Source organism: Tinamus guttatus, unplaced genomic scaffold (genome assembly GCF_059628265.1).
Source record: "Tinamus guttatus ecotype Peru unplaced genomic scaffold, ASM5962826v1 Tinamus_guttatus_pri_ptg000613l, whole genome shotgun sequence".
Classification (NCBI taxonomy): Eukaryota; Metazoa; Chordata; class Aves; order Tinamiformes; family Tinamidae; genus Tinamus; species Tinamus guttatus.
In genome coordinates this window covers 183,447-209,811 of record NW_028289147.1, presented here as the reverse complement: position 1 = coordinate 209,811, position 26,365 = coordinate 183,447, and the positions used below count along the sequence as shown (strand labels likewise).

The window sequence follows — 26,365 nt, the reverse complement described above, 5'->3', positions numbered from 1 at the left end:
CTGGCCCGGGCGAGCCCCGCGCGGCGCCATGGGCGAGGGGGAGCCCAGGTACCGCGGGGGGGGCACCGGGAAGCAGCGACCGGGAGATGGGGGGGGCACCGGGAAGCAGAGACTGGGAATTACCGGGGACGGGGGGGCACCGGGAGGCAGAGACTGGGAGACGGGGGGGGCACCGGGGAGCAGCGGCCGGGAGTTACTGCGAAATGGGGGGGGGGGACACCGGGAGGCAGAGACTGGGAATTACCGGGGACGGGGGGGCAGTGGGAGGCAGCGACCGGGAGGTACCGGGGCGGGGGGGGCGCACCGGGAAGCAGCGACCGGGAGGTACCGGGAACGGGGGGGGCACCGGGAAGCAGAGACTGGGAATTACCGGGAACGGGGGGGGCACCGGGAAGCAGAGACTGGGAATTACCGGGGACGGGGGGGCACCGGGAGGCAGCGACCGGGAGCTACTGGGAAATGGGGGGGACACCGGGAGGCAGAGAGTGGGAATTACCGGGGGAGTTACTGGGAATGGGGGGGGGGGCACTGGGAAGCAGCGACCGGGAGCTACTGGGAAATGGGGGGGGACACCGGGAAGCAGCGACCGGGAGGTACCGGGAACGGGGAGGGCACCGGGAGGCAGAGACTGGGAATTACGGGGGACGGGGGGGCACTGGGAGCAGCGACCGGGAGTTACTGGGAATGTGGGGGGGCACCGGGAGGCAGAGACTGGGAATTACTGGGAACGGGGACGGGGGGGGGCACCGGGAAGCAGCGACTCGGGGGGGGGGCGTTGCCGGGGGGGGCTCCAGGCCTTGGGAAGCGGCGCTGGGAATTCCGGGGAGGTTCCTGGGCGGCCCGCGGGGGAATCGGGACACGGAGAGAGGGGGGCGCCGGGTGGCACCGCGGGGACTTGCTGGGGGGTCCCCGGGGGGGTCCTGGGGGCGGGGGGCCGCAGTGGGGGGGTCCCGGGGGGGCTCCGGGGCCGCAGGGAGTTACCGGGAAGTTATTGGGAATGGGGGGGGGGAAGCAGCGTGGGGGGGGGGGGCTCTGGTTGCCCGGAGGCTACCGGGAGGTTACGGGGGCTACTGGGGGGGGGGGGCAGCAATGGGGGGGCTCGGGGGAGTCGCTGTTCGGGGGGGGGGGGGCAGCAGCGAGGGCTGCAGGAGGGTCCCGGGGGGCGGGGCCTCGCCGGGGGCGGGGCCTCTCGGAGGGCGGGGCCTCGCACACCCCAACCCCGCCCCCTTCCCCCCCCCCCCCCCGTGCCCGTGTCCCCCCCCCCCAGCATGGCCGACTACCTGATCAGCGGTGGCACCGGCTACGTCCCCGAGGACGGGCTCACGGCGCAGCAGCTCTTCGCCACCGCCGACGGCCTCACCTACAAGTACGGCGTGTCCCCATGTCACCGTGTCACCGTGTCCGCATGTCCCCGTGTCCCCATGTCACCGAGTCCCCATGTCCCCGTGTCCCCTCAGCCCCATGTCCCCAGCATCCTCGCATCCCCATGTCCCCCCATGTCCCCGTGTCCCCTCATGTCCCCATGTCCGCATGTCCCCTCAGCCCCATGTCCCCAGCATCCTCGCGTCCCCATGTCCCCAGAGTCCCCGTGTCCCCCCGTGTCCCCATGTCGCCGTGTCCCCATGTCCGTGTGTCCCCTCAGCCCCATGTCCCCAGCATCCTCGTGTCCCCATGTCCCCAGAGTCCCCATGTCCCCATGTCACCGAGTCCCCCCCATGTCCCCGTGTCCCCATGTCCGCATGTCCCCTCAGCCCCATGTCCCCAGCATCCTCGCGTCCCCATGTCCCCAGAGTCCCCGTGTCCCCCCGTGTCCCCATGTCCCCATGTCACCGTGTCCCCATGTCCGCGTGTCCGCGTGTCCCCCCATGTCCCCGTGTCCCCATGTCCGCGTGTCCCCATGTCCGTGTGTCCCCTCAGCCCCATGTCCCCAGCATCCTCACGTCCCCATGTCCCCAGAGTCCCCGTGTGTCCCCGTGTCCCCATGTCCCCATGTCACCGAGTCCCCATGTCCGCATGTCTCCCCGTGTCCCCCCATGTCCCTGTGTCCCCATGTCCCCGTGTCCCCATGTCCGCATGTCCCCTCAGCCCCATGTCCCCAGCATCCTCGCGTCCCCATGTCCCCGTGTCCCCATGTCCGTGTGTCCCCTCAGCCCCATGTCCCCAGCATCCTCGCGTCCCCATGTCCCCAGAGTCCCCATGTCCCCGTGTCCCCCCGTGTCCCCCTGTCCCCATGTCCACATGTCCCCTCAGCCCCATGTCCCCAGCATCCTCGCATCCCCACGTCCCCAGCGTCCCCGTGTCCCCATGTCCCTGAGTCCCCAGCGTCCCCATGTCCCCGGGGTCCCTGCGTCCTCCTGGCTTCCCCGTGTCCCCCTCCTGTGGCCAGCAGGACACCCACCCCATGGCGACCAGAATGGGCTGCCACCCGGGAGCCACCGTCCCCAAGGGATGGATGCGGTGTCCCCATGTCACACGGTGCCCTGTGCAGGGTGTCCTGGGTGCCACTGTCCCCAAGGGATGGACACAGTGTCCCCATGCTGCGCTGTGCCCTGCTCAGGGTGTCCCCATCCCATCCCATGGCTGCGGGGTTGGGGTGCCACAGGTGCCACCATCCTCAAGGCACCAACACAGGTGTCCCCATCCTGCACTGTGACCTGTTTGGGTTGTCCCCAGTGCCACTGTCCCCATGGCGCTGATGCAATGTCCCCATCTTGCGCCACGGCTGCTGGGGTTGGGATGTGACCCCATGGGACCGGCACAGTGTCCCCTTGTCACACTGGGGCTGCTGGTGTCCCTGGTGCCACCATCCCCACGTGGCCACCATGGTGTGCCCACCCCACACCATGTCCTGGACACGGGGTCGGGGTGTCCTGGACACGGGTGTCCTCAGGGCACCAATGTGGCGCGGTGGGGACACATGGGTGGCTGCGGGGACGTGGCCGGTGTCCCCAGGCCACCGCTGACCCTCTCCCGTGTCCCCCGTGCAGTGACTTCCTCATCCTCCCCGGCTTCATCGACTTCACGGCCGACGAGGTGGTGAGTCCCTGTCCCCGTCCCTGTCCCTGTCCCCACGCAGGGGCCGTGGGTGCCCGGGGACCCTTTTGGGGACCCTTTTGGGGACCGGGTCTCTTCCCCCCGTGTCCCCCCAGGACCTGACGTCGGCCCTGACCCGCAAGATCACCCTCAAGACGCCCCTCATCTCGTCCCCCATGGACACGGTGACCGAGTCGGACATGGCCATCGCCATGGCGGTGAGCGCGGCCCCGGGAGGGGACACCGGCCCAGGGGGGACACGTGGGTGCGGGGGGTGCCCCGTGGGGCGCAGGGGGCGGCTCCGCTCGCGGGGGTCGGGGTGAGCGGTTGTAGGGTCAGGGTGCCCGTCCCCGTGCAGGACTGGGGACGTGGTTGGGGTGCCCGTCACCATGGGGTGTGGGGTCGGGGTGCCCATCACCATGAGGTTGGAGTGGGGGTGCCCATCTCCATGGGGTGGGAAGGTGGGATCGGGGTGCCCATCCCCGTGGGGTTGGGATGTAGGGTTGGGGTGCCCATCCCCATGGGATTGGGTGTAGGGTTGGGGTACCCATCCCCATGGGGTGGGGATGTGGGATCAGGGTGCCCATCCCCATGGGATTGGGTGTAGGGTTGGGATGCCCATCCCCGTGGGGTTGGGATATGGGGTCAGGGTGCCCATCCCCATGGGATTGGGTGTAGGGTTGGGATGCCCATCCCCGTGGGGTTGGGATGTGGGATCGGGGTGCCCATCCTCATGGGATTGGGTGTAGGGTTGGGATGCCCATCCCCGTGGGGTTGGGATATGGGGTCGGGGTGCCCATCCCCATGGGACTTGGGATCAGGGTGCCCATCTCCATGGGGTCAAGGTGCCCATCCCCATGGGAGTTGGGATCAGGGTACCCATCCCCATGAGGTTGGGGTGCCCATCCCCATGAGCATTGGGTGTGGGGTTGGGATGCCCATCTCCATGGGGTTGGTAGTTGGGGTCGGGGTGCCCATCCCCATGGGAGTTGGGGTCAGGGTGCCCATCCCAATCGATTGTGGGGTCAGGGTGCCTATCCCCATGGAGTTGGGTATGGGGTTGGGATGCCCATCCCCATGGGGTTGGTATTTGGGATCAGGGTGCCCATCCCAATCAGTTGTGGGATCAGGGTGCCCATCTCCATGGGAGTTGGGATCAGGGTGCCCATTCCCATGGGGTCAGGGTGCCCATCTCCATGGGGTTGGGATCAGGGTGCCCATTCCCATGAGGTCAGGGTGCCCATCCCCATGGGGTTGGGTGTGGGGTTGGGATGCCCATCTCCATGGGGGTCAAGGTGCTCATCTCCATGGGAGTTGGGGTCAGGGTACCCATCCCCATGAGGTCGGGGTGCCCATCCCCATGGAGTTGGGCGTGGGGTCAGGGTGCCCATCTCCATGGGGTTGGTATTTGGGATCAGGGTGCCCATCCCCATGAGGTTGGGGTGCCCATCCCCATGGGGTTGGGTGTGGGGTTGGGATGCCCATCCCCATGGGGGTCAAGGTGCCCATCCCCATGGGAGTTGGGATCAGGGTGCCCATTCCCATGAGGTCGGGGTGCCCATCCCCATGGGGTTGGGTGTGGGGTTGGGATGCCCATCTCCATGGGGGTCAAGGTGCCCATCCCCATGGGAGTTGGGATCAGGGTGCCCATTCCCATGGGGTCGGGGTGCCCATCTCCATGGGGTTGGGTGTGGGATCAGGGTGCCCATCCCCATGGGAGTTGGGATCAGGGTGCCCATTCCCATGAGGTCGGGGTGCCCATCCCCATGGGGTTGGGTGTGGGGTTGGGATGCCCATCTCCATGGGGGTCAAGGTGCCCATCCCCATGGGAGTTGGGATCAGGGTGCCCATTCCCATGGGGTCAAGGTGCTCATCTCCATGGGAGCTGGGATCAGGGTGCCCATCCCCATGAGGTCGGGGTGCCCATCCCCATGGAGTTGGGCGTGGGGTCAGGGTGCCCATCTCCATGGGGTTGGTATTTGGGATCAGGGTGCCCATCCCCATGAGGTCGGGGTGCCCATCCCCATGGGGTTGGGTGTGGGATCAGGGTGCCCATCCCCATGGGGGTCAAGGTGCCCATCCCCATGGGAGTTGGGATCAGGGTGCCCATTCCCATGGGGTCGGGGTGCCCATCCCCATGGGGTTGGGTGTGGGGTTGGGATGCCCATCTCCATGGGGGTCAAGGTGCCCATCCCCATGGGAGTTGGGATCAGGGTGCCCATCCCCATGGGGTCCAGGTGTGGGGTTGGGATGCCCATCCCCATGGGAGTTGGGATCAGGGTGCCCATTCCCATGGGGTCAAGGTGCCCATCCCCATGGGAGTTGGGATCAGGGTGCCCATTCCCATGGGGTCGGGGTGCCCATCTCCATGGGGTTGGGTGTGGGATCAGGGTGCCCATCCCCATGGGAGTTGGGATCAGGGTGCCCATTCCCATGAGGTCGGGGTGCCCATCCCCATGGGGTTGGGTGTGGGGTTGGGATGCCCATCTCCATGGGGGTCAAGGTGCCCATCCCCATGGGAGTTGGGATCAGGGTGCCCATCCCCATGGGGTCAAGGTGCCCATCCCCATGGGAGTTGGGATCAGGGTGCCCATTCCCATGGGGTCAAGGTGCCCATCCCCATGGGATTGGGTGTGGGATCAGGGTGCCCATCCCCATGGGATTGGGTGTGGGATCAGGGTCCCCATCCCCACGGGATCAGGCTGAGCGTCGCGGTCCCCTCTGATCCCCCCGCGTCCCCCCAGCTCATGGGCGGCATCGGCATCATCCACCACAACTGCACCCCCGAGTTCCAGGCCAACGAGGTGCGCAAGGTGAAGGTAGGTCGGGGCGCCCCCCGCCCGCCCCACGGCGGCCCCACGGCCGCCCCACGGCCCCCAATTCCCGTCCCCGCGCAGAGGTTCGAGCAGGGCTTCATCACGGACCCGGTGGTGATGAGCCCCACGCACACGGTGGGCGACGTCTTCGAGGCCAAGCTGCGGCACGGCTTCTCGGGCATCCCCGTGACGCAGAGCGGCAGGATGGGCAGCAAGCTGGAGGGCATCGTCACCTCCCGCGACATCGACTTCCTCACCGAGAAGGACTACGCGACCCACCTGGGAGAGGTGCCGCGCGGAGCCGCGGGATGCGGCGGGATGGGGCGGGATGGGGTAGGAGATGGAGATGGGGTGGGACACGAGGATGCAGGATGGGGCAGGATGGAGTTGGATGAGGTGGGATGGGGCAGGATGGAGATGGGGTGGGACGCAAGGATGCGGGATGGGGCAGGATGAGGTGGGATGGGGCAGGATGGGGTAGGAGATGGGGATGGGGTGGGACACGAGGATGCGAAGGGCGGGATGGGGTTGGAGATGGAGATGGAGATGGGGTGGGACACGAGGACGCGTGAAGGACGGGATGGGGTGGGATGGGGTAGGAGATGGAGGTGCGGTGGGACACGAGGATGCAAAGGGCAGGATGGGGTAGGAGATGGAGATGGGACACAAGGATGCGAAGGGCAGGATGGGGCAGGATGAGGTGGGATGGGGCAGGGGATGGAGATGGGATGGGACACGAGGATGCGGGATGGGGCGGGATGAGGTCGGATGGGGTAGGAGATGGAGATGGGGTGGGACGCGAGGATGCGAAGGGTGGGATGGGGCGGGATGAGGTGGGATGGGGTAGGAGACGGAGATGGGGTGGGACACGAGGATGCGGGATGGGGCAGGATGGGGTAGGAGATGGAGATGGGACACAAGGATGCGAAGGGCGGGATGGGGCAGGATGAGCTGGGATGGGGCAGGGGATGGAGATGGGGTGGGACGCGAGGATGCGGGATGGGGCGGGATGAGGTGGGATGGGGTAGGAGACGGAGATGGGGTGGGACACGAGGATGCGGGATGGGGCAGGATGGGGTAGGAGATGGGGATGGGGTGGGACACGAGGATGCGGGATGGGGCAGGATGGGGTAGGAGATGGGGATGGGGTGGGACACGAGGATGCAAAGGGCAGGATGGGGTAGGAGATGGAGATGGGACACGAGGATGTGAAGGGCGGGATGGGGCAGGATGAGGTGGGATGGGGCAGGGGATGGAGATGGGGTGGGACGCGAGGATGCGAAGGGTGGGATGGGGCGGGATGAGGTGGGATGGGGCAGGATGGGGCAGGACATGGAGATGGGGTGGGACACAAGGATGCGAAGGATGGGATGGGGCAGGATGTGGCGGGAGATGGAGATGGGGCGGGACGCGAGGATGCGGGGTGGGACGGGATGGGGTAGGAGATGGGGCTGGGGTAGGACACGAGGATGCAAAGGGTGGGATGGGGTCGGATGAGGTAGGATAGGAGATGGAGATGGGATGGGACATGAGAATGCGGGATGGGGCGGGATGAGGTGGGATAGGGTAGGAGATGGAGATGGGGTGGGACATAAGGATGCAGGATGGGGCAGGATGGAGTTGGATGAGGTGGGATGGAGCAGGATGGAGATGGGGTGGGACGCGAGGATGCGGGATGGGGCAGGATGAGGTGGGATGGGGCAGGATGGGGTAGGAGATGGGGATGGGGTGGGACACGAGGATGCAAAGGGCAGGATGGGGTAGGAGATGGAGATGGGACACAAGGATGCGAAGGGCGGGATGGGGCAGAATGAGGTGGGATGGGGCAGGATGGGGTAGGAGATGGGGATGGGGTGGGACACGAGGATGTGAAGGGCGGGATGGGGTTGGAGATGGAGATGGGGTGGGACACGAGGATGCGTGAAGTACGGGATGGGGTGGGATGGAGTAGGGGATGGAGATGGGGTGGGATGCGAGGATGCGAAGGGTGGGATGGGGCGGGATGGGGTGGGATGGGGCAGGATGGGGCAGGACATGGAGATGGGGTGGGACACAAGGATGCGAAGGATGGGATGGGGCAGGATGTGGCGGGAGATGGAGATGGGGTGGGACGCGAGGATGCGGAATGGGGCGGGATGGGGCGGGATGGGGTAGGAGATGGGGCTGGGGTAGGACACGAGGATGCAAAGGGTGGGATGGGGTCGGATGAGGTAGGATAGGAGATGGAGATGGGATGGGACATGAGAATGCGGGATGGGGCGGGATGAGGTGGGATGGGGTAGGAGATGGAGATGGGGTGGGACATAAGGATGCAGGATGGGGCGGGATGAGGCGGGAGATGGAGATGGGGTGGGACACAGGGATGCGAAGGGTGGGATGGGGCGGGATGGAGGATAAGAGTGGGAGGGCATGGAGGTGGGATGGGGTGAGGGTCAGGGTGGGGTGAAGAGCAGAGTTGGGATGGGACGAGATGCGGGTCAAGGATGGCGTGGAGAACAGGGATGGGATGGGGCGAAAGGGGGTGAGGAGCAGGATGGAGAACAGGGATGGGATGGGGTGGATGGGGGTGAGGAGCGGGATGGATTGGGGTGGGGAAGCGGGATGGAGGTGGGTCAGGAATGGGATGGGATGAGGCAGAGGGTGGTGGGCGAGGGATGGGGTTGGTGTGAGGTGGATGAGGGATGAGTTTGGATGGAGGGTTGGGATGGAAGTGGATGAGGGGCTGGAATGAAGGGTTGGGATGAGGTGGATGAGAGATGGGTTGAGATGGAGGGTTGGGATGGAGGTGGGTGTGGGATGAGTTTGGAAGAAGGGTTGGGATGGTTGGGATGTGTTGGAATGGAGGGTTGGGATGGGTCGGAATGGAGGTGGGTGCAGGATGGGCTGGGATAGAGGGTTGGGATGGAGGTGAGTGCAGGATGGGTTTGGATGGAAGGTTGGGATGGGTTGGGATGGACGGTTGGGATGGGCTGGGATGGAGGATTGGGATGGGCTGGGATGGAGGTGGGAGCGGGATGGGCTGGGATGGAGGGTTTGGATGAGGTGGATGAGAGATGGGTTGAGATGGGGGGTTGGGATGGAGGTGGGTTTGGGCTGGGTTGGGATGGAGGATTGGGATGGAGGGGGGTGTGGGATGGGTTTGGAAGACGGGTTGGGATGGAGGTGGGTCCAGGATGGGCTGGGATGGGTTGGAATGGGCTGGAATGGAGGGTTGGGATGGGTTGGAATGGAGGTGGGTGCAGGATGAGCTGGGATGGGTTGGAATGGAGGGTTGCGATGGGTTTGTATGGACGGTTGGGATGGTCTGGGATGGAGGCTGGAGCAGGATGGGTTGGGATGGAGGGTTGGGATGGGTTGGGATGGAGGGTTAGGATGGAGGGTTGGGATGGGCTGGGATGGAGGTGGGTGCAGGATGGGCTGGGGTGGGTTGGGATGGGCTGGGATAGGTTGGGATGAGTTGGGATGGGCTGCGATGGGTGGACGCAGGACGTTCCGCGCCGTCGGAGCCGCCGCCATCACCGCATCCCCCCTGCTCCTCCCCACGGCCCAGGTGATGACCAAACGCAACGACCTCGTGGTGGCCCCCGCCGGCGTCACCCTCAAGGAGGCCAACGAGATCCTGCAGCGCAGCAAGAAAGGTACCGGATACCGTGCACGCTCCGGGCTGCATCCCGGTTGGAGCATCCCAGTGGGAGCATCCCAGTGGGAGCATCCCGGTTGGAGCATCCCGATGGGAGCATCCCGATGGGAGCATCCCGGCGGGATCCCAGCGGGATGTCCGGGACGCATCCCGGCGGTGCCGCGCAGGGAAGCTGCCCATCGTGAACGGGAGCGACGAGCTGGTGGCCATCATCGCGCGCACCGACCTCAAGAAGAACCGCGACTACCCGCTGGCCTCCAAGGACGCGCGCAAGCAGCTGCTGTGCGGGGCCGCCGTGGGCACCCGTGACGACGACAAGTACCGGCTGGAGCTGCTGGCGCAGGCGGGCGCCGACGTCGTGGTGCTGGTGGGTGCCGGGATGGACGGGATGGACGTGGTTGTGCTCATGGGTACTGGGATGGACGGGGATGGATGGGGCGGACGGGATGGACACGGTGGTGCTGGTGGGTGCCGGGATGGACGTGGTGGTGCTGGTGGGTGATGGGATGGACGGGACGGACGCGGTGGTGCTGGTGGGTGATGGGATGGACGGGACGGACGCGGTGGTGCTGGTGGGTACCGGGATGGACGGGATGGACGTGGTGGTGCTGGTGGGTGCTGGGGATGGACGGGACGGACGCGGTGGTGCTGGTGGGTGATGGGGATGGTGGGGATGGACGTGGTGGTGCTGGTGGGTGATGGGATGGACGGGACGGACACGGTGGTGCTGGTGGGTGATGGGGATGGTGGGGATGGACGTGGTGGTGCTGGTGGGTGCAGGGACGGACGGGACGGACAGGGACGGACGGGGACGGACGGGGCGGACACGGTGGTGCTGGTGGGTGATGGGACGGATGGGGCGGACGGGGTGGACATGGTGGTGCTGGTGGGTGATGGGATGGATGGGGTGGACGTGGTGGTGCTGGTGGGTACCGGGATGGACGGGGACGGATGGGGACGGACGTGGTGGTGTTGGCGGGTGCTGGGATGGACGTGGTGGTGCTGGTGGGTGATGGGATGGATGGGGCGGACAGGGACGGATGGGATGGACACGGTGGTGCTGGTGGATGCCGGGGACAGACGGGGGGGATGGGGACGGACATGGTGGTGCTGGGGGCGATGGGGACGGATGGGGTGGACGTGGTGGTGCTGGTGGGTGTCGGGACGGACGGGGACGGACGGGGATGGACGGGACGGACGCGGTGGTGCTGGTGGGTGCCGGGGATGGACGGGATGGACGGGATGGACGCGGTGGTGCTGGTGGGTGCTGGGGACGGTGGGGATGGACGGGACGGACGCGGTGGTGCTGGTGGGTGATGGGGATGGACGGGATGGACAGGGATGGACGGGACGGACGTGGTGGTGCTGGTGGGTGCTGGGAACGGTGGGGATGGATGGGACGGACGTGGTGGTGCTGGTGGGTGCCGGGGATGGACGGGGCGGACGGGATGGATGGGGTGGACGTGGTGGTGCTGGGGATGGACGGGACGGACGCGGTGGTGCTGGTGGGTGCCGGGATGGACGGGATGGACGGGATGGACGTGGTGGTGCTGGTGGGTACCGGGGATGGACGGGACGGACAGGACGGATGTGGTGGTGCTGGTGGGTGATGGGGATGGACGGGATGGACGGGACGGACAGGACGGATGTGGTGGTGCTGGTGGGTGACGGGACGGCCGGGACGGACGGGACGGACGCGGTGGTGCTGGTGGGTGATGGGGATGGACGGGATGGACGGGGATGGACGGGATGGACGCGGTGGTGCTGGTGGGTGATGGGGATGGACGGGATGGACGGGACGGACAGGACGGACGCGGTGGTGCCGGTGGGTGACGGGACGGCTGGGGCGGCCGCGGCGCTGACGCCGTCGCCGGTCCCGGCGTCGCCAGGACTCGTCGCAGGGGAACTCGGTCTATCAGATCGGGATGATCCACTACGTCAAGGAGAAGTACCCCGAGCTGCAGGTGATCGGGGGCAATGGTGAGTGCTGGGGGGCGGGGGCTGTGGGGCAGCGCGTTGGGCTGTGGGGCTGGGCGCTGGGGGGCTGTGGGGCAGGGGATTGGGGTTCCATGGGGCAGACATTGGGGATGCTATAGAGTGGGGGATTGGGGTGCCATGGGGCAGGATGTTGGGGTGCCGTGGGGCTGGCTTTGGGAGCTGCTGTGGGGCAGCGCATTGGGGTGCTGTGGGGCAGGGCATTGGGGGGCTGTGGGGCTGGGTTTGGGGCTGCTGTGGGGCTGGAAGGGGGACTGGGATGCTGTGGGGCAGGGGATTGCGGTGCCATGGGGCAGACACTGGGGATGCCATGGGGCAGGGGATTGGGCATGCTGTGGGGCAGATATTGGGGGTGCTGTGGGACCGGGGGATTGGGGCGCCATGGGGCAGATATTGGGGATGCTGTGGGGCAGATATTGGGGATGCCATGGGGCAGGGGATTGGGGTTCTATGGGGCAGGACCTGGGATGCCGTGGGGCAGACATTGGGGATGCTGTGGGGCAGGGGATTGGGGTGCCATGGGGCAGATATTGGGGGTGCTGTGGGATCGGGGGATTGGGGCGCCATGGGGCAGATATTGGGGGTGCTGTGGGGCAGGGGATTGGGGTTCTATGGGGCAGACATTGGGGGTGCTGTGGGGCAGGGGGTTCGGGTTCCATGGGGCAGATATTGGGGGTGCTGCTGTGGGGCAGGGGATTGCGGTGCCATGGGGCAGACATTGGGGATGCCGTGGGGCACGGAGCCTCCTGCAGGGGTTGGGGGCCCGATGCTGCAGCCCCCCAGCAATGGGGCCGGGGGTCCCGCGGGCGCCGGGGGGCGCGTGACGGTGGCTTCGCCCCGCGGGGGGCAGTGGTGACAGCGGCGCAGGCCAAGAACCTGATCGACGCCGGCGTGGACGCGCTGCGCGTGGGCATGGGCTGCGGCTCCATCTGCATCACGCAGGAAGGTGGGCGCCGCATGCGGGGACCGGGGCGGCTGCGGCACCTGTGCATGGTGCTGCAACCCCGAACGCGTGCTGGCTGCGGCACCCGTGCCCCATGCAGGGTTGCAATGCCGAACGCGTGCTGGCTGCAGCACCCGTGCATGGTGCTGCAACCCCGAACGTGTGCTGGATGCAGCGCCCGTGCATGGTGCTGCAACCCCGAACGTGTGCTGGCTGCAGTGCCCCATGCAGGGTTGCAACCCCAAACGCACGCTGGCTGCGGTGCCCATGCCCCATGCAGGGTTGCAACGCTGAACGCGTGCTGGCTGCGGCGCCTGTGCATGGTGCAGGGCTGCAACGCCGAACGCGTGCTGGCTGCAGCACCCGTGCATGGTGCAGGGCTGCAACGCCGAACGCGTGCTGGCTGCAGTGCCCCATGCAGGGCTGCAACCCCGAACGCGTGCTGGCTGCAGCACCCATGCATGGTGCAGGGCTGCAACCCCAAACGCGTGCTGGCTGCAGCACCCATGCATGGTGCAGGGCTGCAACCCCGAACGCGTGCTGGCTGCAGTGCCCCATGCAGGGTTGCAACCCCGAACGCGTGCTGGCTGCAGCACCCGTGCATGGTGCAGGGCTGCAACCCCAAATGCATTCTGGCTGCAGCACCCGTGCCCCATGCGGGGTTGCAACCCCAAACCCCGGTACCCGTGCTGGCTGCAGGGCCATGGTGCCCGTGCCTGGTGCAGGGTTGCAAACCTGAGCCCCGGTGCCCACATTTGCCCACACTGGATGCAGTGCCCTGGTGCCTGGTCCAGGTTTGCAGCCCCAAACCGCAGTGCTCGTGCTGCCTGCAGTGCTCGTGCTGCCTGCAGTGCTCGTGCTTTTTGCAGTCCCTGCTTCTTGCACCCCATGGGGCTTTTGCAACCCCAAACTGCAGTGCGCATGTTGGCTGCAGTGTTACTGCTTGCACCCAGCGAGGGTTTGCAACTCCAAACTGCAGTGCTCGCGCTGGCTGCAGTCCCTGCTGCTTGCACCCGGTGAGGGTTTGCAACCCCAAACACTGGTACCCGTGTTGGCTGCAGTGCTGCTGCTTGCACCCAATGGGGCTTTGCAACCCCAAACTGCAGTGCTCATGCTGACTGCAGTGCTGCTGCTTGCACCCGGTTAGGATTTGCAACCCCAAACTGCAGTGCTCGCGCTGACTGCAGTGTTGCTGCTTGCACCCAGTGAGGGTTTGCAACCCCAAATCCCGGTGTTCATGCTGGCTGCAGTCCCTGCTTCTTGCACCCAATGAGCGTTTGCAACCCCAAACTGCAATGCTTGCGCTGACTGCAGTGCTGCTGCTTGCACCCGGTGAGGGTTTGCAACCCCAAACTGCAATGCTCGTGCTGAGTGCAGTCCCTGCTTCTCGCACCCAGTGAGGGTGCAAATCCCGGTGCTCGTGCTTTTTGCAGTCCCTGCTGCTTGCGCCCGGTTAGGATTTGCAACCCCAAACTGCAGTGCCCATGCTGGCTCTAGTCCCTGCTGCTTGCACCCCATGGGGCTTTGCAACCCCAAATCCTGGTGCTCGTGCTGGCTGCAATCCCTGCTGCTTGCACCCGGTTAGGATTTGCAACCCCAAACTGCAGTGCTCGTGCTGAATGCAGTGCTGCTGCTCATACCCAGTGAGGATTTGCAACCCCAAATCCCAGTGCTCATGCTGGCTGCAGTCCCTGCTTCTTGCACCCAGTGAGGGTGCAAATCCCGGTGCTCGTGCTTTTTGCAGTCCCTGCTGCTTGTACCTGGTTAGGATTTGCAACCCCAAACTGCAGTGCTCATAGTTTTTGCAGTCCCTGCTTCTTGCACCCCATGGGGCTTTGCAACCCCAAACTGTGGTGTTCGTGCTGACTGCAGTGCTGCTGCTTGCACCCAGTTAGGATTTGCAACCCCAAACCCCAGTGCTCGTGCTGGCTGCAGCGTTGCTGCTTGCACCCCATGGGGCTTTGCAACCCCAAACTGCAGCGCTCGTGCTTTTTGCAGTCCCTGCTGCTTGCACCGGATGGGGCTTTGCAGCCCCAGGCCCCAGTGCCCATGCTGGCTGCAGTGCTGCTTCTTGCACCCCATGGGGCTTTGCAACCCCAAACCCCAGTGCTTGTGCTGGCTGCAATCCCTGCTGCTTGCACCTGGTTAGGATTTGCAACCCCAAACACTGGTGCTCGTGCTGGCTGCAGTCCCTGCTTCTTGCACCCAGTGAGTGTTTGCAACCCCAAACCCCAGTGCTCCTGCTGGCTGCAGTGCTGCTGCTTGCACCCCATGGGGCTTTGCAACCCCAAACACTGGTACCCGTGTTGGCTGCAGTCCCTGCTGCTTGCACCCAGTTAGGATTTGCAACCCCAAACCCCAGTGCTCGTGCTGGTTGCAGCGTTGCTGCTTGCACCCCATGGGGCTTTGCAACCCCAAACTGCAGTGCTCGCGCTGCCTGCAGCGCTCGTGCTTTTTGCAGTCCCTGCTGCTTGCACTCAATGAGGGTGCAAATCCCGGTGCTCGTGCTGGCTGCAGTCCCTGCTGCTTGCACCCGGTTAGGATTTGCAACCCCAAACTGCAATGCTCATGCTGGCTGCAGTGCTGCTGCTTGCACCCGGTTAGGATTTGCAGCCCCAAATCCCAGCGCTCGTGCTTTTTGCAGCCCCTGCTCGTTGCGCCCCGCGGGCCCTCGCAGCCCCACGCGCCGGTCCCCGCGCGGTCCCCTCGTCACCGCCGCTGTCCCCGCTGTCCCCGCAGTGATGGCCTGCGGGCGGCCCCAGGGCACGGCGGTCTACAAGGTGGCCGAGTACGCGCGCCGCTTCGGCGTCCCCGTCATCGCCGACGGCGGCATCCAGACCGTGGGCCACGTGGTGAAGGCGCTGGCGCTGGGGGCGTCCACGGGTGAGCGCGGGGACACGCGTGGGTCCGTCCGCGGCGGTGACAACGCGCGGGGTCCGTCCATGGTGGTGACAACGCGTGGGGTCCCCCCGCAGCGGTGACACGTGGGGGACCCGTGTCCCCCGCAGTGATGATGGGGCCGTGACGGTGACAACGCGCGGGGTCCCCCCGCGGCGGTGGCACATGGGGGACCCAGCTCTCCCCATGTCCCCGCAGTGATGATGCGGCCGTGGCGGTGACAACGCGCGGGGTCCATCCGTGACGGTGACACGTGTGGGGTCCATCTGCGGCGGTGGCACGTGGGGGACCCATCGCTCCCCATGTCCCCGCAGTGATGATGGGGCCGTGGTGGTGACAACACGTGGGGTCCCCCCGCGGTGGTGACAACGTGCAGGGTCCCCCCGTGGCGGTGACACGCGCGGGGTCCCCCTGCGGCGGTGACACATGCGGGACCCGGCGCTCCCTGTGTCCCTGCAGTGATGATGGGGCCGCGGGGTGACACGTGGGGTCCATCCATGATGGTGACACGCGTGGGGTCCATCCGTGGCGGTGACACGCGCAGGGTCCCCCCGTGACGGTGGCACATGCAGGACCCCACGCTCCCCGTGTCCCCGCAGTGATGATGGGGCCGTGACGGTGACACACATGGGGTCCCCCCGCGGCGGTGGCACACGTGTGACCTGTCGCTCGTGGTGTCCCCGCAGTGATGATGGGGCCGGGACGGTGACAACGCGTGGGGTCCGTTCGCGACGGTGGCACATGGGGGACCCGTTGCTCCCCGTGTCCCCGCAGTGATGATGGGGCTGTGGCAGTGACACACATGAGGTCCCCCCCCGGTGGTGACACACGTGTGACCCGTTGCTCATGGTGTCCCCGCAGTGATGATGGGGCCGCAGTGGTGACAATGCGTGGGGTCCCCCCGCGGTGGTGACACATGGCGCTCCCTGTGTCCCCACAGTGATGATGGGGCCGTGACGGTGACACACGTGGGGTCCATCTGTGATGGTGACACATGTAGGGGACCTGTCGCTCCCCATGTCCCCCGCAGTGATGATGGGGCCGTGACGGTGACACACATGGGGTCCTCCCGTGGCGGTGACACGCGTGGGTCCCCCCGTGGTGGTGACACCCGTGTCACCCCCCGCTCGTGGTGGTGGCACACGTGTGACCTGTCGCTCGTGGTGTCCCCGCAGTGATGATGGGGCTGCGGTGGTGACACGTGTGGGGTCCATCCGTGATGGTGACACGCGCAGGGTCCCCCCCTGGTGGTGACACCCGTGTCACCCCCCGCTCGTGGTGTCCCCGCAGTGATGATGGGGCCGTGACGGTGACACACATGAGGTCCATCCATGATGGTGACACCCGTGTCACCCCCCGCTCGCAGTGTCCCCGCAGTGATGATGGGGCCGTGACAGTGACACACATGGGGTCCATCCATGATGGTGACACCCGTGTCACCCCGCGCTCCCGTGTCCCCGCAGTGATGATGGGCTCCCTGCTGGCCGCCACCACGGAGGCGCCGGGCGAGTTCTTCTTCTCGGACGGCGTGCGGCTCAAGAAGTACCGCGGCATGGGCTCGCCGGACGCCATGGACAAGGGCGGCGGCAGCCAGAAACGCTACTTCAGGTGCGCGGGGACGGCTGGGGACGCGGGGGACACCCGGGGACCCGCGGGGACGGCCGGGGACGGGGGGGACACCTGGAGACCCCGTGGGGACGGCCAGGGACGCAGGGGACGCCGGGGACCCCGTGGGGATGGCCGGGGACACGGGGGACACCCGGGGACCCGTGGGGACGGCTGGGGACACGGGGGACGCCGGGGAGCCCGTGGGGACGGCCGGGGACGCGGGGGACACTGCAGGGACAGCTGGGGACACGGGGGACACCCGGGGACCCGCGGGGACGGCCGGGGACGCGGGGGATGCCGGGGACCCCGCGGGGACGGCCGGGGACACGGGGGACGCCTGGGGACCTGCGGGGACGGCCGGGGACGCGGGGGACGCCGGGGAGCCCGTGGGGACAGCCGGGGACACGGGGGACACCCAAGGACCCCATGGGGACGGCCGGGGACGTGGGGGACACCGGGGACCCGCGGGGACGGCCGGGGACGCAGGGGACGCCAGGGAGCCCGTGGGGACGGCCGGGGACGCGGGGGACACCCAGGACCCTGCGGGGACGGCCAGGGACGTGGGGGACGCTGCAGGGACGGCCGGGGACGCGGGGGACACCCGGAGACCCGCGGGGATGGCCAGGGACACGGGGGACGCCGGGGACCCCGCGGGGACGGCCGGGGACGCGGGGGACACTGCGGGGACGGCCAGGGACACGGGGGACGCCCGGGGACCCGTGGGGACGGCCGGGGACACGGGGGACGCCGGGGACCCCGTGGGGACGGCGGGGGACGCAGGGGACACCAGGGACGCCACGGGGACGGCCAGGGACACGGGGGACACAAGGGAGCCCGTGGGGACAGCCAGGGATGCGGGGGATGCCGGGGACCCCGCGGGGACGGCCGGGGACACGGGGGACACCCGGGGACCCCGTGGGGACGGCCGGGGACGCGGGGGACACCCGGAGACCCCGCAGGGACGGCCGGGGACACGGGGGACACCTGGGGAGCCTGCGGGGACGGCTGGGGACACGGGGGACGCCGGGGAGCCCGTGGGGACGGCCGGGGACGCGGGGGACACTGCAGGGACGGCTGGGGACACGGGGGACACCCGGGGACCCGCGGGGACGGCCGGGGACGCGGGGGACACCCAGGACCCTGCGGGGATGGCCGGGGACACGGGGGATGCCGGGGACCCCGCGGGGACGGCCGGGGACACGGAGGACGCTGGGGACCCCGCGGGGACGGCCGGGGACGCGGGGGACACCTGGGGACCCGTGGGGACGGCCGGGGACGCGGGGGACACCCGGGGACCCGCGGGGACGGCCGGGGATGCGGGGGACACCCGGGACCCCGCGGGGACGGCCGGGGACGCGGGGGACACCCAGGACCCTGCGGGGACGGCTGGGGACGCGGGGGACACCCGGGACCCCGCGCCCACTGTCCCCGTCCCCGCAGCGAGGGGGACAAGGTGAAGGTGGCGCAGGGCGTCTCGGGCTCCCTGCAGGACAAGGGCTCCATCCAGAAGTTCGTGCCCTATCTCATCGCCGGGATCCAGCACGGCTGCCAGGACATCGGCGCCAGGAGCCTGTCCGTGCTGCGGTGAGCGGGGTGGCCTTGGGGGGACCCCGGGCTGGCCCCATGGACAACGTGTCCCCATGTCCCCATGTCCCCCCTGGCTTGTCCCCATGGCCAACACATGTCCCCATGTCCCCCCCTGCCTGTCCCTATGGCCAATGCGTGTCCCCGTGTCCCCCCCGGCCCGTCCCCATGGCCAACATGTCCCCGTGTACCCCCCGGCCCGTCCCCATGGCCAACGCGTGTCCCCATGTCCCCCTGGCCTGTCCCCATGGCCAGCGTGTCCCCCCATGTCCCTCCCGGCCCGTTCCCATGGCCAATGCGTGTCCCCGTATCCCCCTCAGCCTGTCCCCATGGCCAACGTGTCCCCATGTCCCCCCTGGCCCGTCCCTATGGCCAACATGTCCTCATGTCTCCCCCCTGCCTGTCCCTATGGCCAACGCGTGTCCCCGTGTCCCCCCCAGCCTGTCCCCATCACCAACACACGTCCCCATGTCCCCCTGGCCTGTCCCTATGGCCAACGCGTCCCCCCATGTCCCCCCATCCTGTCCCCATGGCCAACGCGTGTCCCCATGTCCCCCTGGCCTGTCCCCATGGCCAACATGTCCCCATGTCCCCCCCAGCCCGTCCCCATGGCCAATGCGTGTCCCCGTGTCCCCCCCGGCCCGTCCCCATCACCAACGTGTCCCCATGTCCCTCCTGGCTCGTCCCTATGGCCAACGCGTGTCCCCGTGTCCCCCCCCGGCCTGTCCCTATGGCCAACGCATGTGCCCATGTTCCCCTGGCCCGTCCCCATGGCCAACGTGTCCCCCTGTCCCCCCTGGCCTGTCCCCATGGCCAACGTGTGTCCCCATATCCCCCCCGGCCTGTCCCCATGGCCAACGTGTCCCCATGTCCCCCCTGGCCCGTCCCCATGGCCAACATGTCCCCATGTCTCCCCCCTGCCTGTCCCTATGGCCAACGCGTGTCCCCGTGTCCCCCCCGGCCCGTCCCCATGGCCAACATGTCCCCGTGTACCCCCTGGCCTGTCCCCATGGCCAGCGTGTCCCCCCATGTCCCTCCCGGCCCGTCCCCATCGCCAATGCGTGTCCCCGTGTCCCCCCCAGCCTGTCCCCATGGCCAACATGTCCCCATGTCCCCCCCCGGCTCATCCCCATGGCCAACGTGTCCCCATGTCCCCCCCGGCCCGTCCCCATGGCCAACGCGTGTCCCCATGTCCCCCCCGTCCTGTCCCCATGGCCAATATGTCCCCATGTCCCCCCCGGCCCGTCCCCATGGCCACCGTGTCCCCGTGTCCCCCCCGGTCTGTCCCCATGGCCAACGCGTGTCCCCATGTCCCCCCCGGCCCGTCCCCATGGCCAACGTCCCCCCGTGTCCCCCAGCTCCATGATGTACTCGGGGGAGCTCAAGTTCGAGAAGAGGACCATGTCGGCGCAGATCGAGGGGGGGGTCCACGGGCTGCACTCGTAAGTGGCGCCCGGGCCGGGGGCGGCCGTGTCCGGGGGGACGGGGACACGGCGGGGACGTCCCCAGGGCAAGGGGGGGGACGGGGACACGGCGGGGACGTCCCCAGCAGCAGGGAGGGGACATGGGGACACGGCAGGGACGTCCCCAGCGGTGGGATGGGGATGGGGACACATCAGGGACGTCCCCAGCAGCGGGGGGGACATGGGGACACGGCAGGGACGTCCCCAGGGCAAGGGGGGGACAGGGACACGGCAGGGATGTCCCCAGGGCAAGAGGGACACAGGGACACGGCAGGGACGTCCCCAGCGGCGGGGGGGGACACGGGGACACGTCAGGGATGTCCCCAGCGGCAGGGAGGGGACACAGGGACACGGCAGGGATGTCCCCAGTGGCAGGGGGGACATGGGGACACATCAGGGACGTCCCCAGTGGCGGACAGGGACACATCAGGGACGTCCCCAGCGGTGGGATGGGGATGGGGACACATCAGGGACGTCCCCAGCAGCGGGGGGGACATGGGGACATATCAGGGACGTCCCCAGTGGCGGACAGGGACACATCAGGGACGTCCCCAGCGGCGGGATGGGGACGGGGACATGGCAGGGATGTCCCCAGTAGCGGGGGGGGGGGACAGGGACACGTCAGGGACATCCCCAGCAGCAGGGGGGACATGGGGACATGTCAGGGATGTCCCCAGCGGCAGGGGGGACACGGGGACACGGCAGGGACGCCCCCAGTGGCAGGGGGGGGACGGGGACACGGCAGGGACGTCCCCAGCGGCAGGGGGGACACAGGGACACGGCAGGGACGTCCCCAGGGCAAGGCGGGGACAGGGGCATGGCAGGGATGTCCCCAGCGGTAGGGGGGGACACGGGGACACGGCAGGGACGTCCCCAGCGGCGGGATGGGGACGGGGACATGGCAGGGACGTCCCCAGCGGCGGGGGGGACACGGGGACACGGCAGGGATGTCCCCAGCGGCAGGGAGGGGACACAGGGACACGGCAGGGATGTCCCCAGCGGCAGTGGGGACATGGGGACACATCAGGGATGTCCCCAGCGGCAGGGAGGGGACACAGGGACACGGCAGGGATGTCCCCAGTGGCAGTGGGGACATGGGGACATGTCAGGGATGTCCCCAGCAGCAGGGAGGGGACATGAGGACACATCAGGGACGTCCCCAGCGGCAGGGGGACACAGGGACATGTCAGGGACGTCCCCAGCGGCGGGATGGGGATGGGGGACAGGGACATATCAGGGATGTCCCCAGCGGCGGGATGGGGACGGGGACATGTCAGGGACATCCCGGCTGCAGCGGGCACCACGTCAGATCTGGTTCACTGCCCCCCCCGGCCATGGCCCCCCGTTACCCCCGCGCTGGGGGCAGTGGGGGGCATCTGGGTGCCCCCCTGCAAAGCGGAGCCGGGTGCCCCAAGACAGTAGTGGGGGGCTCCAGCCATCCCAGGAGGGGTGTGAGGGCAGCTGGTTGCCCCCCTGCTGGGGGGCGCCCCATTGTCCTGGTGCCAGGGGGACCCGGGTGTCCCATTGTCCTGGTGCCAAGGGGACACAGGGACCCGGGTGCCCCATTGTCCCAGTGCTGGGGGACATGGGGACCCGGGTGCCCCATTGCCCTGGTGCCAGTGGGACCCGGGTGTCCCATTGCCCCACTGCAGAGGGGACACAGGGGCCCCATTGCTCCGGTGCAGGGGGACACGGGGACCCAGGTGCTGCATTGTCCTGGTACCGGGGGACCCAGGTGTCCCATTGTCCTAGCGCTGGGGGACACGGGGACCCAGGTGCCCCATTGCCCTGGTACCAGGGGGACACAGGGACCCAGGTGCCCCATTGCCCTGGTACCAGGGGGACACGGGGACCCGGATGCCCCATTGCCCTGGTGCCAGGGGGACACAGGGACCCGGATGCCCCATTGCCCTGGTGCCAGGGGGACACGGGTGCCCCATTGTCCCAGTGCTGGTGGACATGGGGACCCGGATGCCCCATTGCCCTGGTGCCAGGGGGACCCGGGTGTCCCATTGCTCCGGTGCAGGGGGACACGGGGACCCAGGTGTTGCATTGTCCTGGTACCAGGGGGACCCAGGTGTCCCATTGTCCTAGCGCTGGGGGACACGGGGACCCGGATGCCCCATTGCCCTGGTGCCAGGGGGACCCGGGTGCCCCGTTACCCCAGTGCAGAGGGGACCCAAGGGCCCCATTGCCCCAATGCTGGGGGACATGGGGACACATGTGCCCCATAGCCCTGGTGCCAGGGGGACCCGGGTGCCCCATTGCCCTTGTGCGGGAGGGTCTAGGTGCCCCATTGCCCCCATGCCGGGGGACTCGGGGACCCGCATGCCCCATTGCCCCCGTGCAGGGGGGTCCGGGTGCCCCATTGCCCCCATGCAGGGGGGTCCAGGTGCCCCATTGCCCCCATGCAGGGGGGTACCCGGGTGCCCCATTGCCCCCGTGCAGGAGGGTCCGCGTGCCCCATTGCCCCGTGCAGGGGGGTCCAGGTGCCCCATTGCCCCCGTGCAGGGTGTCCAGGTGCCCCATTGCCCCGTGCAGGGGGGTCCGCGTGCCCCATTGCCCCCGTGCAGGGGGTCCGGGTGTCCCATTGCCCCCGTGCAGGGGGGTCCGAGTGCCCCATTGCCCCGTGCAGGGGGGGTCCAGGTGCCCCATTGCCCCGTGCAGGAGGGTCCGCGTGCCCCATTGCCCCCGTGCAGGGGGTACCCGGGTGCCCCATTGCCCCGTGCTGGGCGCTGGGGGGTGATGGTGGCTGGGGGCAGCGCATGGGGGCTGCGGGGCTGGGGGGCCCGGGGCAGATGTGGGGGGGGACACGGTTGCCTGGGCCGGGGGGGCGGGGCTGCTGCGGGGGGCGGGGCTTTGCGCAGAGGGGGCGGGGCTTCTCCCGCAAGCAGCGAAGCTGATTGGCTGCTCGGCTGCGTGGGTGGGCTGCGGGCTCAGCTGCTCTCAGAGATGGTTGCCTGGGTGGCCACCCCGGCCAGGGGCTGGTTGGCTGGATAGGACCCCGGTTGGCCACCTGGGAGCCTGGTTGGCCAGCTGGGACCCTGGTTGGCCAGCTGAGAGGCTGATTGGCTGGATAGGACCCCGGTTGGCTGGATAGGACCCTGGTTGGCTGGATAGGACCCCGGTTGGCCAGCTGGGATGCTGGTTGGCCAGTTGGGACCCTGCTTGGCCAGTTGGGACCCTGGTTGGCCAGCTGAGAGGCTGATTGGCTGGATAGGACCCTGGTTGGCTGGATAGGACCCCGGTTGGCCAGCTGGGACCCTGGTTGGCCAGTTGGGACCCTGGTTGGCCAGCTGAGAGGCTGATTGGCTGGATAGGACCCTGGTTGGCTGGATAGGACCCCGGTTGGCCAGCTGGGACCCTGGTTGGCCAGTTGGGACCCTGGTTGGCCAGCTGAGAGGCTGATTGGCTGGATAGGACCCTGGTTGGCTGGATAGGACCCCGGTTGGCCAGCTGGGACCCTGGTTGGCCAGTTGGGACCCTGGTTGGCCAGCTGAGAGGCTGATTGGCTGGATAGGACCCTGGTTGGCTGGATGGGACCCTGGTTGCCCAGCTGGGACCCTGGCTGGCTGGATAGGACCCTGGTTGGCTGGATAGGACCCCGGTTGGCCAGCTGGGACCCTGGTTGGCCAGTTGGGACCCTGGTTGGCCAGCTGAGAGGCTGATTGGCTGGATAGGACCCTGGTTGGCTGGATAGGACCCTGGTTGACCAGCTGGGATGCTGGTTGGCTGGATAAGACCCTGGTTGGCTGAATAGGACCCCGGTTGGCCAGCTGGGACCCTGGTTGGCCGGCTGAGAGGCTGGTTGGCTGGATAGGACCCTGGTTGGCCAGATGGGATGCTGATTTGGCCAACCAGGGGTCTGACTGGCCAGCTGGGGGACTGATTGGCTGCCCAGAGGGCTGGTTGACCAGCTGGGATGCTGGTTGGCTGGATAGGACCCTGGTTGGCCAGCTAGGGTGCCAGTTGGCTGGCTGGGATGCTGGTTGGCTGGCTGGGATGCTGTTGGCTGGCTAGGGCCCTGATTGGCCAGCTGAGAGGCTGGTTGGCTGGATAGGACCCTGGTTGGCTGGATGGGACCCTGGTTGGCCAGCTGGGGCACCGGTTGGCTGGCTGGGACCATGCTTGGCCACCTGCGGTGCTGGTTGGCTGGCTGGGACCCTGGTTGGCTGGCTGGGGTGCTGGTTGGCTGGTTTGGAGGTTGTTTGGCCAGCTGAGAGGCTGGTTGGCCGGCTGGGAGGCTAGTTGGCTGGCTGGGATGCTGTTGGCTGGATAGGACCCTGGTTGGCCAACTGCGAGGCTGGTTGGCCAACTGGGACCCTGGTTGGCCACCTGGGACCCTGGTTGGCCACCTGGGGCTCTGGTTGGCCAACTGGGACCCTGGTTGGCCAACTGGGACCCTGGTTGGCCGGCTGGGACGCTGGTTAGAGGCTGGTTGGCCGGGTGGGACCCTGGTTGGCTAGTTTGGAGGCTGTTTGGCCGGCTGGCTAGCTCACTCCCCGGCTGGCTGGTCACCCGGCCGGGTGCTGGTGGCTCCTTGCCCAGCTGGGGTGCTGGCCCTGCCCGGGATGCCGCTCAGGCCGGTGGCCACCTGGGCTGCCGCTGGCCACCGGCCACGTGGGCCACCTGGTGCCTTGGCCGGTGCCTCCCCGCCACCCTGGCCACCCGCTCGTGTCACTGCAAAGCGTCACCGGGGCCAGCGCGGAGGGACGCGAGGTGGCCGAGCCCCCGTCCCCGGGGCTGCCCCGATCCCGGGCGCATCCCGCGCCCGTCCCGCTCCGCAGCGGGATCGGGAATGGGAGCCACGCGGTTCTGCCGGTGTCAGTCTGGATCGGAGCGCGGTGCCGGGTGGCTCTGCTGCGGCACCGTCCTGGTGTCGGTGTCGCTGGGTCCGGTTCTGGTGCGGGTTCCCCTTGGGTGCTGGTCCAGCTCCGTCAGAGCCCGGTGCCGGGTGGACCGGTTGGACACGGTGCTGGTGCCGGGTGGTTCTCTTGGACCGTGGTGCTGGGTGCTCACTGGAACACGGTGCCGGTGCCGGGTGGTTCTCTTGGACCGTGGTGCTGGGTGCTCACTGGAACACGGTGCCGGTGCCAGGTGGCTCTCTTGGACCATGGTGCCAGGTGGACCGGTTGGACACGGTGCCGGTGCCGGGTGGTTCTCTTGGACCATGGTGCTGGGTGCTCACTGGAACACGGTGCCGGTGCCGGGTGGCCCGCTCGGAACGTGGTGCCGGTGCCGGGTGTCTCGCTCGGAGCGCGCCGCTGGTGCCACATGGCTCATTTGGACCTTGGTGCCATTTGGAGCGTGGTGCTGGTGCCAGGTGGCCCACTTGGAGCGCGGTGCGGGTGGCCCGCTCGGAGCACGGTGCCGGTGCCGGTGTCCTGGTCACAGCCCGGTGCCGGTGCCAGTGGATGCTCACAGCTTGGTGCCGGTGCTGGTGACCCGCTCAGAGCACGGTGCTGGTGACCCACTCACAGCCCGGTGCCGGTGCTGGTGTCCCGCTTGCAGGGCAGTGCCGGTGCCGGTTCCGATGCCCGGGCAGGCCGGTTCCGGTGCCAGTTCCGACGGCCCGGCCAGGGCGGTGCCGGTTCCGGTGCCGGTTCCGATGGCCGGGCAGGGCGGTGCCGGTGCCGGTTCCGATGCCGGTTCCGGTGTCCCGGGCAGGGCGGTGCCGGTGCCGGTGCCGGTTCCGGTGTCCCGGGCAGGGCGGTGCCGGTGCCGGTGTCCCGCTCGCAGCCTGGTGCCGGTTCCGGTGCCGGTTCCGATGCCCCGGGCAGGGCGGTGCCGGTTCCGATGGCCGGGCAGGGCGGTGCCGGTGCCGGTTCCGATGGCCGGGCAGGGCGGTGCCGGTTCCGATGGCCGGGCAGGGCGGTGCCGGTGCCGGTTCCGATGCCCCGCTCGCAGGGCGGTGCCGGTTCCGGTGTCCCGGGCAGGGCGGTGCCGGTGCCGGTTCCGGTGCCGGTTCCGATGGCCGGGCCGGGCCGGTTCCGGTGCCGGTTCCGATGGCCGGGCAGGGCGGTGCCGGTTCCGGTGCCGGTTCCGGTTCCGATGGCCGGGCCGGGCCGGGTCCCGCCGTCCCCTTGACCGTGTCCCCTTCTCTCCTCCTGCTGCGCTCGCCGCCCGCCCGTAGCTTTACGTTCCTGCCGTGTAAGTACCGGCCGGGGGGGCGGCCGCGGGGGGGGCCCTTCCCGCCAGGATCTGACGTGGTGCCGGGACCGGGCGGAACCGGGCCGAACCGGGCCGAACCGGGCCGAACCGGGCCGGACCGGGCTGACCCGCCGCTGTCCCCGCAGTTACGAGAAGCGGCTGTTCTGAGGAGGGGCCGCGCGCCGGGACCCCCCGCCCGGCCCCCGCCGGGCCCCCCGCCCGCCGCCGCCGTTAG

At 68.5% G+C, this 26,365-nt stretch overlaps 1 protein-coding gene across 3 annotated transcripts; it reads left to right on the top strand.

The window, feature by feature from the left end:
• Positions 1-26,365, top strand: LOC104569100 (inosine-5'-monophosphate dehydrogenase 1). 3 transcript variants are annotated; one of them, XM_088535088.1, is made up of 15 exons: positions 1-48; positions 1,268-1,366; positions 2,988-3,033; positions 3,150-3,251; positions 5,778-5,852; positions 5,931-6,137; positions 9,400-9,487; positions 9,657-9,856; positions 11,379-11,469; positions 12,335-12,430; positions 15,167-15,310; positions 16,789-16,933; positions 18,374-18,517; positions 19,876-19,959; positions 26,277-26,365. In XM_088535088.1, exons 1-15 carry the CDS (start codon positions 29-31, stop codon positions 26,296-26,298), a joined length of 1,563 nt encoding a protein of 520 aa, XP_088391214.1. In that variant the 5' UTR covers positions 1-28; the 3' UTR covers positions 26,299-26,365. The 3 variants fall into 3 exon arrangements, with proteins under 3 accessions (XP_088391214.1, XP_088391215.1, XP_088391216.1); XM_088535089.1 differs by having other exon boundaries at positions 2,988-3,036; positions 5,943-6,137; XM_088535090.1 differs by having other exon boundaries at positions 2,988-3,036.

Bases quoted from the DNA above. Each gene is read 5' to 3' on its own strand.
- LOC104569100 (XM_088535090.1), top strand. From the start codon at position 29: ATGGGCGAGGGGGAGCCCAG. The intron at 1,367-2,987 runs GTACGGCGTGTC...TCCCCCGTGCAG, and splicing joins GCCGACGGCCTCACCTACAA to TGACTTCCTCATCCTCCCCG. The intron at 6,138-9,399 runs GTGCCGCGCGGA...CCCACGGCCCAG, and splicing joins ACGCGACCCACCTGGGAGAG to GTGATGACCAAACGCAACGA.